This window comes from Saimiri boliviensis, chromosome 18, assembly GCF_048565385.1.
Source record: "Saimiri boliviensis isolate mSaiBol1 chromosome 18, mSaiBol1.pri, whole genome shotgun sequence".
NCBI lineage: Eukaryota > Metazoa > Chordata > Mammalia > Primates > Cebidae > Saimiri > Saimiri boliviensis.
In genome coordinates, this window is record NC_133466.1 from 38,416,756 (window position 1) to 38,435,547 (window position 18,792).

General features: G+C 33.8%; 1 protein-coding gene across 3 annotated transcripts in view; it reads left to right on the forward strand.

Moving 5' to 3' along the window:
* The window catches only part of EPHA3 (EPH receptor A3), a 367,515-nt gene that overhangs the window by 103,832 nt on the left and 244,891 nt on the right, over positions 1-18,792 (forward strand). For all 3 annotated transcript variants that reach the window (XM_039480619.2, XM_074389163.1, XM_074389164.1), the window contains exon 3: positions 1,289-1,949. In XM_039480619.2, coding sequence (XP_039336553.2) covers positions 1,289-1,949 — 661 coding nt within the window. The remainder of the gene's footprint in view (positions 1-1,288; positions 1,950-18,792) is intronic.

Genomic DNA, 18,792 nt, shown 5'->3' on the forward strand with positions numbered 1-18,792 from the left:
TGGAAGTAGTTAAGCAAAATTGGGCATGATAAGAAGAAAGTGTGGATACAGGGATAGGGATAACAGAAACAACTGGTCTAATTGTAATTGATCATAAGTAATACAACGCACGCAGTTAAAAGCTTTTTAAAATTTGTCTTGAGGATCACAGAGGATAGTGCTTCACTGTTCTTAAAAACCCTTAATACTTTAAAAGGCTTTTTACAGTGAGAAAAGTTGTATTAAGATACCCTTAACTATTATAACAACAAAACCCCAAATATTGATCTATTTCTTTTTCTTTGTTTCTTTTCTTTTCTTTTTTCTTTTTTTTTTGAGACGGAGTTTCGCTCTCGTTAACCAGGCTGGAGTGCAATGGTGCGATCTCAGCTCACCTCAACCTCCGCCTCCTGGGTTCAAGCAATTCTCCTGCCTCAGCCTCCTGAGTAGCTGGGATTACAGGCACGCACCACCATGCCCAGCTAATTTTTGCATTTTTAGTAGAGACGGGGTTTCACCATGTTGACCAGGATGGTCTCGATCTCTTGACCTCATGATCGACCCACCTCAACCTCCCAAAGTACTGGGATTACAGGCATGAGCCACCACACCCGGCCTGATCTATTTCTTGACTGGGAAAAAGTCCTATGTGGTGTAAAAGACTTTAAAAATCGAATGTTCGCTGTCTTCTGTTTTTCACCCATGACTTGGTTTTATATTTGGGGGTGCTGAGGGGTGAGGCACGTTTATATTTTTACTTCAAATTTTATTGCATAGTTCTCCAAACCATGTCCATTGAAACGACAGTACATTAAAAAATGTCATGCGTAATAATACATAGCAACAATATCATTTATATTCACTTATTTTGCCTTATATCAGTTTTACCAAAAACCTGGCACAAATTGGAAAAAGATTAGTAAGCATGAATTTTAGGCAGTAGTATTTTTTTAATTCTTCTTTTAAACAAAGAAAAATAAACAAAAAACACAAGAAAATCATATCACTGTGTCATTGGAGACAAGTGATGTGAGGTTTTGATCCTGGAAGCTTTGATTAGGCTCTATTAACTAAGTGACTGTTTCCTGAATATCTCACAAATGGCAATGCAATTGAAATGTGTTCATCAAAATTATAAATTACTTTGTGTCCATTAACTCAGAGAACCTTACAAATAAAAACTACAAACAAGAATGTTTTGAATGACCATATGATGATTTATTATATAGTGATGCCTCTGACACCCTTATCTTGAATTCATCATGATCATTAATTCTGCCTCACTCTCTGTTTCTCTTTGATTCTTCAGTGGGAAGAGATCAGTGGTGTGGATGAACATTACACTCCCATCAGGACTTACCAGGTGTGCAATGTCATGGATCATAGTCAAAACAATTGGCTGAGAACAAACTGGGTCCCCAGGAACTCAGCTCAGAAGATTTACGTGGAGCTCAAGTTCACTCTACGAGACTGCAATAGCATTCCATTGGTTTTAGGAACTTGCAAGGAGACGTTCAACCTGTACTACATGGAGTCTGATGATGATCATGGCGTGAAATTCCGAGAGCACCAGTTCACAAAGATCGACACCATTGCAGCTGATGAAAGTTTCACTCAAATGGATCTTGGGGATCGTATTCTTAAACTCAACACTGAGATTCGAGAAGTAGGTCCTGTTAACAAGAAGGGATTTTATTTGGCTTTTCAAGATGTTGGTGCTTGTGTTGCCTTGGTGTCTGTGAGAGTATACTTCAAAAAGTGCCCATTTACAGTGAAGAATCTGGCTATGTTTCCAGACACGGTACCCATGGACTCCCAGTCCCTGGTGGAGGTTAGAGGGTCTTGTGTCAACAATTCCAAGGAGGAAGATCCTCCAAGGATGTACTGCAGTACAGAAGGCGAATGGCTTGTACCCATTGGCAAGTGTTCCTGCAATGCTGGCTATGAAGAAAGAGGTTTTGTGTGCCAAGGTAAGAGCTGTCTCTATATTTCTTTCAGTGATATTTCTTACCTGCGAGTTTATCGAAGTGTCATTAAATGAAATGCGCTCAGTCTCAACTCACTTGGCAGGAAAACGTGCCTCAATCTGAACATAGTCTATTTATGGACTAAATTCATTTCTACTTGATGTGGTCATTTCATGCTTTGCTGTAGAAATATTAATATATGATTATGCAGTGCTGACTGCACCTACAAGAGGTGTTATATGTGCTATATTTAAGTTTTTCTGCTGTTTAATAACTAAAGTAATTCTGGACTGACTGAAAGAAAAGCATTCTATCTCTTTTATGTAGAAAGTTGAGAAATCTTTAGCATGCTGCTGATCTAATTCTAACAGAATTAGATACTGTGATGGTTATGTATGCTGTTACTCATCTATCTCATAGAAATATTTACTTCATTGCTATAAGGTACAGTTTTTTCTTCACTGACATCTGGGTATCAAATACATGTTTACTTACAAAAGATTAGTGCTTTTAGAAAATTATTTTATTTAAAAATCCAGAGCTGATTCCTCAGTGTTTAACATATGCAGGTACAATTTTAAGTGTATTTTGCACCACAATTTGGCTCTTTTTAGTTCTCAAAAGATTATTTTTATCATCCTTTAGGTTTAAACACATATTTGATATTAATATAGTATCACAGAACCAGAACTCTTTCATAAAGTTAATATTTATTTAAAAATCACCTTGTAATTCAAGTAGAATCGAATAAAAGATCATTTTATATAAAATTATGTATGTCATCTGTGCTCTATCATATCATAATTTCACCTAATCCCAAAATTTACTTAGCATTAGGCAAGGTTTTATGCTGAAGAATACACTAAAATTGTTATTTAAATTTTAAATGAATAAATATATAGGAGAAGTTAAGTACGTTGTCTTTGAAATTTTGTCTGTTTTAATGCCTTTACTTGCTGTTACACCCTGCCAAGTCTGGTGTTTTACTCCTGGTCTCATAATCAGTCACTTTTCTAAAATGTACAAAGAACGAATGAGCCTACATTGCATATTAATCATACTCTTTAAAACTGAACAGGACATAGTATTTTGCTTTTTACTATAGACATGGTTTACAGAAAAAAAAAAAAGACATTTTAAATGAGAGTAAATGGTTCATTCTAGCTTCGTGCCTCATGCTTTTTAGATCCTTGGAAAACACCATCACAATACTGTTCAAAAAACAGTTTTGAAAGTTATAAAACTAAAACAACATGCTAGCTATGATTTGCTTATATGCATTAGTGAAGAAAAGTTATAATTACCTTTATATTCCACTTCAAATTGTATTTTATCATTAAGGAATTTATGTTATATTGTATTTGTGAGATTTGTTTTAAATAAAATCATGAAAGCTTACCTCAGAAGGAATTAAAAAGTTGCCCACTTAAGAGATATTTAATCCATACCTACTTCATTGTAAGAACTATAGTAAGAATTCAAATGTTTTTGTTAACATTCTTTAAGTAGCCACTTACTAAATGCCATACACTGTGCTGATTTGCTAAGTAATGCTCATGAACTATCTCATTTATTCCTCAGAATAACCTGTGAAGTACATACTACTACTCTCTCTATTTTAAAAATATGGAGAACAAAGCTTTGATAGGTCAAATAGCTTGCCTTAGATCTCTCGGTGAGTTAGTACTGGAATTGTGATCTGAAACCAGGCAGTCTGTCTCCAAAGCCTGGAGTCTTCACATCAGCTCATGCTGCTTCCCTGTGATTCAGTGGAAGGGTAACAGAGACTAGGAAACCCCACAAGGACACAAATTCCGCTGGAGTTATGGCACTATATTTTGAAGGATGAGTACAGCCACAAGAAGTGAGCTCCAAGTAGCTAAGGATCTAGAAATATAAGAATTATACGAATCAGTTTATTCCCAACTTTTTCATTTCTAGATTTTTAAGAAAGAAAAATTAGTAGCCAAAGGACCATATTTTAACTAAGCTTACCATGGGTGGCATCTAATAAAAACTGAATATATGATTTGTCAAGCATCTTAGGTATGCAAATTTAATTCTGTAAGTGTTTTTGACCATCTATTAGTACAAAGTAATAATGTGCCAGACACAGGGGAAATATAAGTGAATAAGTTATGGTCTTTACCTTGTGGGACCTCACTATCTAGCATGAAAGACAGATAAATAAATGAATGATTTTAATATGAGACATATCAATAAGTCTTCTGCCAGGGGTACAATGTACTTTAGCAATGAAGGGTAAGAAGATATTAAGTTTGAATATTCTACAATAAATAATAGGAAATGTTAATTAATAATAGGAAGCCTTCGTGTTGAGAGTTTTGGACTCTTTTATTGTCATTTTTCTTAGAAACATTTCGGGTGTCAAGAAAGGACTAGCTACCTTACACAGCTTGCACATTCCAAAAGATGAGATTGATAACTTGTTTATGGAATCATTATCTTAAAATTTCTAAATGCATAAGCATCCTATTAGAGTACTATCTACTGAGTTTGTGCCACAGGGAAGCCTTCAAAAGGATCTAAACTTCATTAACGGGTCATTTTCTGATTTTAGTAATGAAATATTAAAATATTTATATTCCATTCTAGACAAATAATAGGCACAGTTAGAGTTCATTGACTTGAAAGCTGAAAATGTGTCACCCTCCATTTGATAGGGAAATACATCATAATTAAAATGTTTCATATTCAAAAAACATATTCATCAATTTCAGAAGTATGAACAAAAGCTCTAGTATATAATGTTTACTTTCACTAAAGTTCATTTTTCCTGAAACAAGACAAAGTAATCAATAGTATCCTTGGACTATTTCTTTAAACATTTAACATTTCTTGAGCCCTGATAGGTGTCAAATACTGTATTTAACACTAGAAAGAGAATAATGAACACTATCACTGCTTAATTTGGTTCATAGTCCAAAAATGTGTGAGTGCATGTCTGTGAGTGTGTGTATGTGTGTGTGTGTTCTAAAATGCTTTTTATCTCTACCTCTGAATGAACATAGATTTTTTTAAAGCTGATTTATGAAACGGAACTTAAGTTAACATTAATTTTAAAACTTCTAAAAGATAAGCTATTGTTGATATGTTGGTATAGGAAGAGGTGAGTGATGAGAAATTAAGATTTTCTGCATTAAGATGCTTTATATTACCAGGTTCTTCTCCTCCTTCTCCTCCTTCTTCTTCCTCCTCCTCCTTTTTCTTTTTCTTTCTTTCTTTTTTTTTTTTTTTTTTTTTTTTTGGCTAGGGAGGATAGAACAAAAGTAAGCTAAGAGTAGTAAATGGTGAATTTTTCTCTTTCAATGGCTGTTTAGAGAAAGAAAATAAAAGAGTAGAAAGAAATGTTGGTGGCTAAAGAATCATTCAAGAATCACGTGTCAAACAAACTGGAAAAAGTTCCAGGAATGTAAAGAGTACTTATTACAATAAATATGGTAAAATAGAAATGCATATAAAAATAATTACGCAAACTTAAACTGATAAGTATAAAAATTAATAAGGAAGGTCAATTAAATATCATACTGTTTTCTAGAAAATTATCTAATATATTATTTTAAAATATGACTTTTGTTTAAATATGTTCTCTCTTGTATTTAATGAAAGAGAAGGACACTGTAATGTCTTTTATTTAATTTATGTGTATGTAACTTAAACTTTATTTGGACCATGCTTCTGGGATCTGGGCGGATGCTGGATTTTGACAGCATGGTTAAATGGCAGATTGGGTTGTGTTTTGGAGAGGATGTTCACAAACCTCCTTTTAAAAGGGTAACATTGAAAAATCAAAATTATAAAGTATCACACTAAAACCGAATCATGTGGCTTTTGCTTTCAAGCATGGACAATATTTTACTTGATTATTTCATTTGGACATTTAATATTTTTTACATCCCAGCATAACTCTTCTAACTGGTTTTCTTTTCTTAATATTGGAAGTGTGGGAAATTTCTGTACTAATACCAAGGGAACATCATGATCTTTTCTTTCCTCTCTTTAATCCTGGCTAATGAATTATGTTATCTGTTTTGGTTTAGTTTGGAGAGGAGAGATGAGAATGCTAATGGCTTTTTATATAGTCAGTTAATTACATTTGAGCCAGATAGCAGAAAGTTACTATAAATATTCCTTTTCATACAAACTTTGTTTAGACTTAGTGTACCAAATACCTTATTAATGTCACTGAAGAATTTGTTGCTCTGTGCTTTATCTCTGCACATTCATTGTGGAATGCTAACGTTATTCCTTCTCCTTTTACATTAGCAGCTAAATAGAAAAGTGTGTTTGATGTGATGTATGAAGATACCTAGATTTTTGATGACTATCCAAAATTATATTTGTTTTTCATATGACTTAGGATACCAGTTCTTACTCTCCACTCATTTCGTTGTTAATTCAGAGATTCATAAAACAGCTGCTAAAGGTTCGATAACAGGATGATTTTAAGACTCTGCTTGCTCTGACAGAGGCACTAGAGAAAATTGAAAACCTGCGTTAGTATATTATTCACACCTACTAAGTGTATGTGCACAATCAGAAAGAACTCTCTGGAACTGCAAGGTGTTCATGAGTGTAAATGAATTCAGAAGCATTCCTTTCTGTTCTCTGTCTGGAAGTTCCTTAAGGTGAGACACCATGATGTCTTTTTTGTTAGAAATATCTTGCTTAGAGTAGGTTCTCAATTAGATGCTTGTAGGATGCATAATTACTGGGAGATTTCTATGCCAAGTTTCCATTCTTAGAACAGAGGCCCTATAGAGAATATACTTTACATTATTGATCTTTGATTCCACTGGGCCTTTCAGAATGCCTTGCAAATAAAGATGTTTATTTTATCTAATATTAAATAAACAAATTTGATTATTAGGTCACATACAGTTGCATCCAGGTAATAATAGATTCATCTGACTTCTCATTACAATTACAAATAGATGAAGTAGAGGAATAACAAACATTTTTACAGTACCAAAGATCATACATTTTTCTTTTATGAATTTATGATGAATATTATTTTTCTGCCTTAAAGTAATCAACTGTTTCTTGATTATTACCTGTAACAAAACAACAGTCTAATCAATTTTTGTAGATGCTGAAGTAAATTTGGTAATTTTGTGCCTTAAATTTACTGATCTAGTGCTTAAAGCACTGGTTCACCTGTTAAAGACTACCCCATAATTATTGGGTTTCTTAACTTCAATTACAAAAAATTTCCTTTCCCTGAGGTTAAAATGGCAGCTGTCTGTTTCCACTTTGCCTTTAGCCGTTACACATCCGTGATTTTTCAAAGAAATGAATTTATTTTAATAAAAAATATGGCACTAATAAGTAATAAGATAAATAACTTTCACATGACAAATAAAACCGATGCATTACAGCTTTCTAATAGCTATCAAGCCTCTGATTTATACAAGATTCTATGTCTTGTTTTTATTATACTTTAAGCTCTGGAGTACACGTGTGATTCACGCAGGATTGTTACATACGTACACACATGCCATGGTGGTTTGCTGCATCCTTCCCACCAATTATGAACATTAGCATAATGCCAAAAACTCCCCTGCACTTGTCCTCAAAGTTCAATTCGTATTTAATTGTTCTACTTAGCCAAAGGCACTTGTCAGTACAAGTGTTTGAGAGCTTGAACTTAGGAGTCCCAAGAATGCAGCTTTTTCATTTTGTGGCTAAACATTTTAAGTCTTAGTTTCTTCGTCCACAAAAGGGAGGACCTTCCAAATGGCCGGTGGGTGCATTGCTTAGCCCATTGCATGGTATACAGCACTGGACACAAGGGATTTGAACGTCGTTACTGTCAGTCATCAGAATCCCTGAAATGTGTGACCTTACTCCTTTTCTTGTTTCAATCTGTTTTAAAAAGTTTAGATGTGACAAAACCACCCATTCAACAGCTTGCCTGAGACCTTAGAGATATTGTAAGAGAGAAAATGTGTCTTCAATGATATTTTGTGTATTCATTATTTATTCATTGGTTTCCCACCCTCTTCCAAACAGGATTGTGCTTTTCTGAAGAGACTTTTTTTTGTTCAATTAAACCTCTAGCGTGTTAAACCATGAGTGATATTTCCTCTGTGATCTTATTGTTAACTTTTATTTTTCTTCCAAACAACAGTCACTCTTGATTTTTCCCATCTGGTATTAGATTCAGTCTCTTTTTTTATAGTATGAATCTTTTCCACTGAATTTTCAAAAGTGCCTTTTTAAATAAATATCCATTTTTATATTGTATATTCAGAAAGGCCTTTGGGTTTTAACTGATTTGATTTAAGGAAGTATGATTTAGGAAATACGCAAACAACTGCAATAGAAAAATAAAATTAAAATGTTACATTTCAAAAATGTGAAGCCCAGGTGTTTTTCATACTGTGTTTGTGTCCTAGCATTTCTTCTGTAAAAGACTAGCCTAGATAGTGGGAATGGCTATACCAATAAATAATGTCCTTGCCCTGAAGGAATCATATGACTCAAAAATAAGTAAGCAACTAAAAAAAAAAATCTGTTGAAATATTTTACCTGACTCTGGATAGAGCTAACTTATCTATTTGCTTTTTTACATAGTTATTATGTATATGTAAGAATCACCCAAATAGTATGAAGGTAATGATCACTTGCAGTGCCACAAATCTTGGATCAAATTATGTCAATGCACTATCTAAAAAGTTGTTACAGTAAAAACTTATTTTTTTAATTTGTAAAGTGAGAGAAGTCAAAGGAATGTATTTTGTTTGAGACTTCTTTAAGTATTGTAGTTCATTTACGAGTCTGTATAAAAACAATATAAATTTAAACTGTGTATTTGCATGCTTAGGATAATAGAAAAAAATGTGAATTTTTTGTTCTGTATATACTACAAATCAGGTTATTTTGAACACTCAGAGACAATTTAATTGCAACCATATTTAGGAGATATGTCTGTGGTTAAATTTAGAGAGTACAACAAATTCATATCTAAGCATTTGAAAACCTCATAATGAATAAGAATAAGTTAAATGATCAGCAATGAACCACTGTTACAGGCCTTTAAAAATCACAGGAAGTTCCATAAATGTTAGTAACATTCTTATACAGGATTACAATTAAATAAGACTTACGATTTTTTAGTAATATATGAACTGTTTTACGTTATTTGGCTTACCTTTAGCAATATGATCTCATCAATCTGTTCAGAGAAAAATTCTTACAGCGTGTTTTTTCTTTAAATAGGCATTTCACTTAGCCCAACCCGAAAGATAATTTTATAGATCATTATTAAAGTATATTTCTAAAGTTCTAATTTAGGTCACAGACATTCCTTATCAAATGGCTGTAGGGTATCTGCTTTATGGTATCAAGTTCTTTTCATTAAATTATTATTTTTATACTAAGTTCTTTGGGCTTTTAGATGCCTTGGCTGGTCTAGTGTTTCAAATGTGCAAATAGTAATTTAAGTAGTATCTATATGCCAAATGTATAATCTTTGGGAAATGTAAATAATGTGTCTAGTGAGTAGTTTATTTGTTTGAGAGGCTATGGTAATATATGGATTAAGCTTCCCTGGACAGTATTCAGTATGGGAATCTAAGGCATCAAAAAATAATTTCAGTTGCAGAAAAAAAAAGTAGCTCTCATTTTACTTGAAAGAGATTGTTTTCATCATTTTATTTTCAGTTTCCTTTCCAACGGAAGATTAGAACATTGCTTTGTAGACAGCTCACTAAATAGATATTAAATGTAAACTTACCTGTAAAGTGATTGAAATTGTCCAAGAAAAAGACACATCTAAGCTTCTTTTTCTGTGAAGGGTGGGATATTGGTTATTGTGAATATGTAAAATTATAATTCTTCTATCATTTTAATGACAATTATCTTGTCAAATAGCTCATGAATCTGCTACCATAATTGACTGAACCCTAAATAAAGTCTCAAAATTCCTTTAACTTAAGCTTTTTTTATATGGATAACCTTCCTTAGTTCTGATTTGTTGCATGCCACTTTGTTAAACAACTTCTGTTAAAGCATACATGTTACATAATTTATAGCTTTTATAAAAAACATTCATCTTCAATTCAAACTTACTCTTCTTATTCTAACTATTCAGATATTATAAAATCTTCTGTGTTTTAAACCTTCAATATGCATTGCAACCATTTTTTTTTCAGAATATACATAGTGATTCCAAAGAAAGAATATTGACATTTCATTAATTTTCCCAACTAATGTTTCATTTTTTTAGTCAAATTCTTCCAGCATAAGGGGAATAAAACCCTATACAAAATAAACTGAGAGCTAGAATTTTTTTTTTTTTTTTCCCCGCTTAATGGACTTAGATGCTGTGAAATACACTGGTAATAGTTTCACAAAGATTGCTTTGTCATTACAGATTCATTGAACACTTTCCACCTTTTTTTCCTGTGATTTCTCCACCCCTTCTACTTCTGTCTGTGTTTAGAATTTTGACAATCCCTTATTAGTTCCAGAGTAGAACTTACGAGAGCTAATAAGGGTTTACATCACAGATCTGACAGCTGGCACTAAAGTTTGATAGAGAGCAATTGTAAAGAAGTATAAGTGTTGATAATATTTGATGAAAGTGCTCTTAAAGAAAGACCCTTTTGGAACTAATCATGTAACTAGAAAAACTGCATAGATGCTCTGCGGCTGCTGTAGCTTCTCATCTTCCAGGATGTGGAGAAAACACCCTGTTGGCTGATGACTCTGTAATTGCTTATGGATGACTCTTCTAGAAACAGAATCTAGTATAGTTTTTTTAAAAAAAATCTAAATGTTGGTCATATTCTTACCACTATTCCTATAAATATATGCAATGTATGTTCATTGTCATTTAGAAACACAATCATAATGTGGACATCTAATCTCAGATTCATTCTGTGAGAAGAAACCCCAGGGGATTCCAAAGGCAAGTCATTGAGATCATGAAACCCCCAAACCCCACATAATCCGCCACAGACTTTTTGTATTATTAAAAATAAACAAATATAAAGCAAGAATGACTTCAAATATAGAAAGACCCTGAGTGTAAAATATTCTGAATTCTCTGTTCAATGGTCACTTGCAATGCCACAAAAGGTTAAAAGAAAATGCTGTGATTGAAAACAGCTGTGACTTTTTTGACATGAAGACTAACTTTCAGCAAAGAGAAAGCATATGCTATCAGATGAGAGAATACCTGAATTTATGCAACAGGAACACATAGAGTTTCATGAAACTGAGAAGTGAATCTGAACATATAAATGATTGGAAAGGAATATTTTTGCTTCCCTGGTAGTTATTGGAGAAGAAAATTTGCATTTCAGAGATTTGGATTTATATTGAATATAGAATATTTCAATCTATATATAATCACACATGAATGTTTTATGGCATTCAGAATTGATTAATGTATTGAATTGGGGGAAGGAGGGTACAGTTCTTGCTGTAAAGCATCTTGGAGTCTAAAGGGCATATGAATTGTATCTACGTCAAAAGGAAGCAAGCATACTATTCATAAGAAAAAGTGTGTGGTAAGCCTGAAAGACAATTATTGTTTAGAGACTCATAATCTGCTGCTAAAATATCATCAAAGAGTTAAGGTTTCAATCTTCATGAAGTATAATATTTCATCATTTGCTCATTTTTTTTCAACAACAATTTATGAGTGTCTACTGTACATGTCCACTGGAAATGTAGCATTAAACAAAAGAGAAAAATGTTCCTGCTCTCAAGGAACTTAGATTTTAGTGAAAATATTAAGAAACCAAATACTAATACGGATCCTTCCAGTGTATTACCCATAGAATTCTGGAGTCAACACCAATGTTCCTAACCCAGGTGATATTGACTCCAAGAGGTATTTGGCAGTGTTTAAAAATATTATTGGTTCTCACAGCTGAAGGAAGAAGTTGCTGACTGGCACCTCCTATTTACATGCCACACATGCTGCTAAATATCCTACAATGCACAAGGCAATGTTTATAGTAAAGAATTAGGCAGACCAAGATATAAATATGTAGTGGGAGGGCTAAGAAACTCTGATCTAGTCTAATTCCTGTCCTTTGCAGAGATGTATATTAAGGCTAAAAGTTCAAATTATGCATTAGCAGAGCCTGAATTGGAACTCGATATCTTGTGATTGTACTTCAGAACACATTTTTTTTCAGGGATTTTCTTTAAAATCAGTGAATTTTTGAAGACATATAAAGTCCCACCAACTACTTAGATCATTGGAAAGTGATACCTCTGCAAGAAAAACAAAAACTAAGTTGCTTTATCTGGGAGAAAGAAGAAAGATTTCAGGAATAGTGACATGAAAATGGATATTTTAAAACCGAAAAGAAAGTTACCCGCAAAGAGCTGGTTAAAGTGACTGACATTCAGTGGGTAGAGTTTGGTAGTACAAGAACGGAGAAGTTGGAGTAACAAAAGAGATATCAAAGATAAAGGATTTAGAGATTGAGCGTGTTTCCGTATGCAAACAGTTCAGACAGCTGTTACAGTTTTCTTTGAGGATATTCTAACATGCTGACAAGAAATCAGATCTGACGTTTGACTCCCTTTTTTTCTGTGATGTAGTACTAATACAAAAATGACAGGTAGATGTGGTTATTCCAGGACATATTGTATAGTCTTCGTATAAAAAAGTTTCTGTGTGCTAGTTCTAGGACTGGTGTCCCTTTGACAATTACAGTCCTGACTCAATATCAGCTGTTTCTTTTAAAAATAGCCATTTCTTTCCTTTAACATGTAACTTAGCCTGGCACTTCATCTAATCCTCCCAACAAGATATAAGGTGGGTGGTATCATTTCCTGATTTTTGCGTGATAGAAAACCAGAGGCTTAGTAAAGTCAGGCAAGTGTCCAAGGTCATGATTAGTCAGTGGTTCAACTGCAATCTGAGTGGTAAAACTGAAATTTGAATGTGCAACAAACTTGTGTGGGACCACTGTTTCCTTCGCCTCCTGGCGCAGAGAGTCAGAGGAACCTGAAGCTCACCAGCCTGCTTTACCAGAAATAGACCCTGAAGTTCAGAGCATGTTTACTGTAAGGGTGCTTCTCAGGATGTTATTCAACACTTTTCACTGGACCAATCACAGACATTTGCTTCTGACTCCAAGGGTGGGAGAGATTGTGTTCCTTGAACTACTCACTTGCTTTTGCTTTTGGATAATGATTCACATAATAGTCATAGTATCTTGTTTGCATTCCCTATAGAAGAACGCAGAATTACATGTCTTCCTATAGCTGACAAACAGATACATAGATATGCTTTATCAACCTGCCTTTTAAATATGAAGCTCACTATTTTATTTGTCCTCTGTATGTACCCTATTTGGTCTACTCTTCACCATTTTAATGTATTTTATTGTGATCTATTCTATCTTGAATTGTGGGAGTGCTTTCTCAATTATGAAAAGTCATACATATATTTAAGTTGCTATTTATTGATTGCCTAGTGTGTATCCAGTGATTAATATAATGTACTATTTTATCCTCAACAAGGGCCTTATGAGGTAAATATTATTAGCCTTATTTTATCAGAACAAGTCTAAAATAATTTACTAATTTGACCAGTTTCACAATGCCAGAATGTAAATTCAGGTTTGGCTGACTCTGAGACCCGATACTTTTAATAATATAGTAACTTAACAATTTCATCTGAAATGCTTCTACAAGTCACCATAATGAGAAAATTTGCAAATTCTTGCTGCCAAGGGGATGGTTAGAGAAATTGGTTATAGGAGTTGAGGAAAAAGATTGGCAATGGTTATATAAAAGGCAAAAACTTATTTCTTTAATATAGAATTAGGTAAGCTTCCAACATGCAAATCTTTTTGCAGGGTATCTCTGGCCTTTATTTTCTAGGCTTGTGGAACTGAGCCACACCTCTAATTGCTTCTGCTTCTGTTTCCATTGCTCCTGCTGTTGCTGAGGACATGATTGATAGGAGATGATGGCTAGTGGAGAACCAGGCTCAGAAAGACACTTGCTCTGTGCCCAATGTGTATGCTTGCACAATATGCTTCATTATTAGCTTGACAGATCTCCAAGTGGCAGATTGGGAATGAGTTTGGGAACTGGCTAGCATTTTTGTTACAGACGTTGGGTTTTTAAAAAAACTCATAAATACCTATATATACACATACACATACACATACATGTAAATATATATAGATGTATATGTATACTTTTGTGTGTGTATGTATATAGACATAAAATACAAAAATAATATATATATGTATTATATAATATATATAAGTATATGTATGCATAGATGTGTACATGTGTGCATGTTACAAATGTCCATATACATATATGTACTTAGCACTATATAGTTAGTGCATATACATATTGAATAAATGTGTACTTATAAATGTACTTTAAATTATTTGTTTCTAAAAAAATTGAAAAGAATGAAAGCTGTGACAAAATATCAAACTGAATTTCTGATGGCATTGGGCTGCCGCACACATCCCTATGTTTCTTGTATTGCTTTTAGAACGAGACAGCACACACAATGGGTTAATAAATACAATATGTATAACTTCCAAAACTTGAAGTGATAACACATACTGATGAATCTTCACACATTGTTAAGTAAATGAATGTGGCTTAACATTTACAGACTTCTTAAGTATCTGACCTGGTTGTTTTACACAAGGATAATTTGTTAAACTATTTTTTCTTTGAAAACGTTATTGGTGTTATAGATTACATACTTTTGTGTTGCTGTTAAATAGTTCTTAGTCTTTTAAGCTTTACAAAATCTAAAAGCTTATTTAAAACAACGCTTTCATTAATATAATAAAACTCTTTAAATGCATTGATAGTCAAGAACAGAAGTAATTACCAAGGACTTCATTGTTTATATTTGTTATGCTTTCATGACAAGATGTATGCTGCTTTAAAGCCTATTTTTTTATCCTTTAAAAAAACTCCTCTTACAGTCATTCCCAATAAATCAAAATCTATGCAAGATGATGGGTGGCATCATGGTGTTCTATGAGTGCTTCGGTGCAGAACTATTACGAAAAGGAGCTGAAAGGAAATGCTGACTCCATTCTTCATACGTTTGATGGTTGCTCTTATTAGTGATGAAAAGAAAATGAGAAAGTGCATTGGCTCACTTTTTATTAAGCACAGTAGGTAAAGCAGATGAATGCTTGAAGGCTCATTGAGCTGCCATAAAGAAATTTAAACATTGTTCATATTGGCTGGTTGCCAGGCTCATGCTGTAAACTCCAGATGAGAGTCGTGATTGCATAGGAATTGTCAGTGCTATTGATAGACAGTTTCTGTACATTCCTAGTCTAGCAATAAACCTGAGATTTACCCAGCAGGGTTGGTGAGATTCTACTTGTTGTACATGATTGGGTATCCATCTTAATTCCCACAAAATAATTAAGATTTCTTAGCATAACATGATGGTGTGGCTTGACTTTATACATTTGGATTTTGCTTGTATCATTTTATTGTAATATCTTATATGTGTGAACAAATTTAGCTTTCTCATATGTAAACCTAGAATAACATCTAAGAGTAAGAGTAGACAGAAAACCATATAAGAAAGTGCTAAAATGTAGTCAGTCAATATGGTTCTGAAATATAGTTACTAACTTTTTTAAGTAAAAAAACCAAGCTTTGTTATATATATAATTTGTAACCTTTCTAAGATTAGCAGTGTGCTTTCCACTTCTTTTTAAATTCTTTCAAAGCCTAGTTGAAAATCTGAACATCTGAACACAGCTTTTGTGAATAATGATGATTCTTTTTTTAATTATTATTATTTTGAGATGGAGTTTTGCTCTTTTTGCCCAGGCTGGAGTACAATGGGCATGATCTTGGCTCACCGCAACCTCCGCCTCCTGGTTTCAAGTGATTCTCCTGCCTCAGCCTCTCGAGTAGCTGGGATTACAGGCATGGGCCGCCATGCACAGCTAATTTTGTACTTTTAGTACAGATGGGATTTCTCCATGTTGGTCAGGCTGGTCTCAAAGTCCCGACCTCAGGTGATCCAACCACCTTGGCCTCCTAAAGTGCTTGGATTACAGGCATGAGCCACCGTACCCAGCCCTGATGATTCTTTTATCTATCATTATTTTTGCTTCTTTATTAATAAAGGTACTATAGCAATATCTAAGAAAAAATGTGAAGCAATAGGAAAAGATGAATAATTTTCTTGAATGTAGACACACATGGGGGATATACACCTGGACATTTGTTATGCTCTCATTTGTAGTTTATTTCAGAGATTTATAGCATCTCTCCTATCTACACAAATTATTTTTCATAAAATCTATTCAAAATTAAGCTTCATAAAATAGATACTTAATCTAAATATTTGGCTGATGGATCATGCTGGTTGACTAAAAACCTTAAATATAGAGACCACCAGAGCAAATGAGTTGGAATAGGTAATTTACAAAAAATTGATAAAACAAATTCTGTTGTATTAGCTAACAACGAATTTGCCTCATATCAGTTTATCTTCAAATATTTTTCCACCTTCATTTATTTTTTAAAAAGTTACAAAATAAAGTAATGAGAAAATAACTATTTTTATTTCTGAAGAAGGAATATGGCCAGAAATAGTCATTAATTTCTATGAAAGGTATAGATAGTCAAAAAGCATACACTTTCTGGTCAGGCACGGTGGCTCACGCCTGTAATCCCAGCACTTTGGAAGGCGGAAGCGGGCGGGTCACTTGAGGTCAGGAGTTCAAGACCAACCTGGCAATCATGGTGAAACCCCATAGCTACTAAAAATACAAAAATTAGCCGGGAGTGGTGTCATGCACCTGTAATCCCAGCTACTCGCGGAGGCTGAGGCAGGAGAATTTCTTGAACCGGGGAGGCAGAGGTTACAGTAAGCCAAGATCATGTCACTGCACTCCAGCCTGGGCAACAGAGCAAGACTCTGTCTCAAATTAACAAAAAAAAAGAAAAAAATTCCTTTAAGGATATACCAAAAAATATAACAGTTATTTGGAAATTATCAAGTTATTTACAACCGAAATCATCCATCTTGGAATATCTATGTTAAGATACAAGGAAGTGAAGGGAGTAATTTGTCATCGCATTTTATTTGCTATTAGTCATTCACTCCTCAGTCATGGCTGTGATTATGTGCTGCTGCTTCGATGCTGTAATGATCAGAAAAACTGCCTTTATGATCCGGAAGATTCTATGACTTGAAAAGTCAGTGAAAATATTCTATGAATCCTCTGAAGATACTCTTTACTTACTCCAAAAGTTTTTGGTGTGTTCAAAACAATTTTCTAAAACTACACTGGGCATGAAAGCAAAGTGGATGGAAGCTTTTCTTTATGTTTTCTCCCAACTATACGATTTTATACAGCTCCATCACTTTCATATTGCTACCTTTCTCTTAGCTTAATAGTTACCGTGTTCTCTAAGATGATGCCAGTGTATAAAATCTGGTCATAATAACAATGTATTTTCAAAGAAAGTTGCATTTTTTTTTCCGTCAAATAATGTTACAGAAAACGTCTTTGGTAAAATTGCTAAGTGAGGAAGCCAGGGTTACCAATAGCTCCCCTAGGTATGCAGTAAATTCATAGTGAAGTCCTTTACTCTTTCAGAAACACGGAGGCTGCAGTCAGAGCCTACCCTGTTTTAGACACGTAGTTTTAATATGCTGAGTAATTTGGTTTCAAAGCTCAGAGGAGATGCAAATCTGAAAGTTGAAAGGGGTAAAAAAGTACATAGAGTGAGTACAGTAAACAACACAATTGGCAGCCTGAGAACAGGAAAAGAACCCAAAGGGCTATGATAACATACACACGTGTTCAAGTTACATTTGCCTGGGGCCACTGTGGGACCACAGTCTTCTATGCCTCAGTAAACTCTGAGTGTTCGCAGAACTGCAAACTACATAAAGCAAGTAGAAATAGTCGTAGTTGTGGCCTTGAGACATCAATAAATGTTGAAATTATATTCACTACACTCTGGTAAAGAATCAAGTCATTATATAATATATTTTATATTTCCTCCATGGAAAACAAAGATTAGAAACATCACTGCTTTAATCAGTATAAATGGTATAAATCAGAGGTCTTGATGTTTATCTTGGCTCTAACCCTTATTCACTGTGGGACCCTGGACAAACTATGCAACCCATTCTGTTCCTAGTTTCTTCACATATAAATTAGAGATAACAAGAGATAACAATAGCATTTCCTCAGTAGTGTCATTGGGAGGATAAAGTGAGATCATGTTTTTAAAGTGCTCAACACAGGTCCTGGCACCTAACAAGTACTTTATAAGTGTTAGGTTTGTCATAAGAGGAATAAATACTTATGGGGAAAAGTTGGCTATCTAGAAAGTCCTTTTGTTAAAAGTTCCAGGAATCCAGAGAACTGAAGGTTTATTATATGTCAAGTAAAATACCAAAATAAACAAAATAAAATGTAGCTAAACAGTATACAACTTGTCACAACATACAGTATTTCTGCAGTCTAATTTAAGAGATCTTCAATTCTTAATTATATTTAGAACTTCAACTGATCCAGAATTGGGTAGGTTTTCAGAATTAAATAACTTTACGTGGTTCAGTAATTGGTTTTGATGGTCTGTCTAACATGGTTCAGAATTGTTTCTTTTAAAAGAAGGCATGTCATACCATTCTGAATTCTTTATAAATTCTGAATTACCTTGCTGTGACAGTACTTTTTTTTTTATCCTGTAGAAAACCAGTTCTTATTCGGCACCAGATAATTAGCTACTTTGCAAATGTCATGAAGTTTGAAGCTTAAGCATGATTACTGAGACTTAATTACACTAAAATCCTTCATATGCATTCCATTGTATGAGA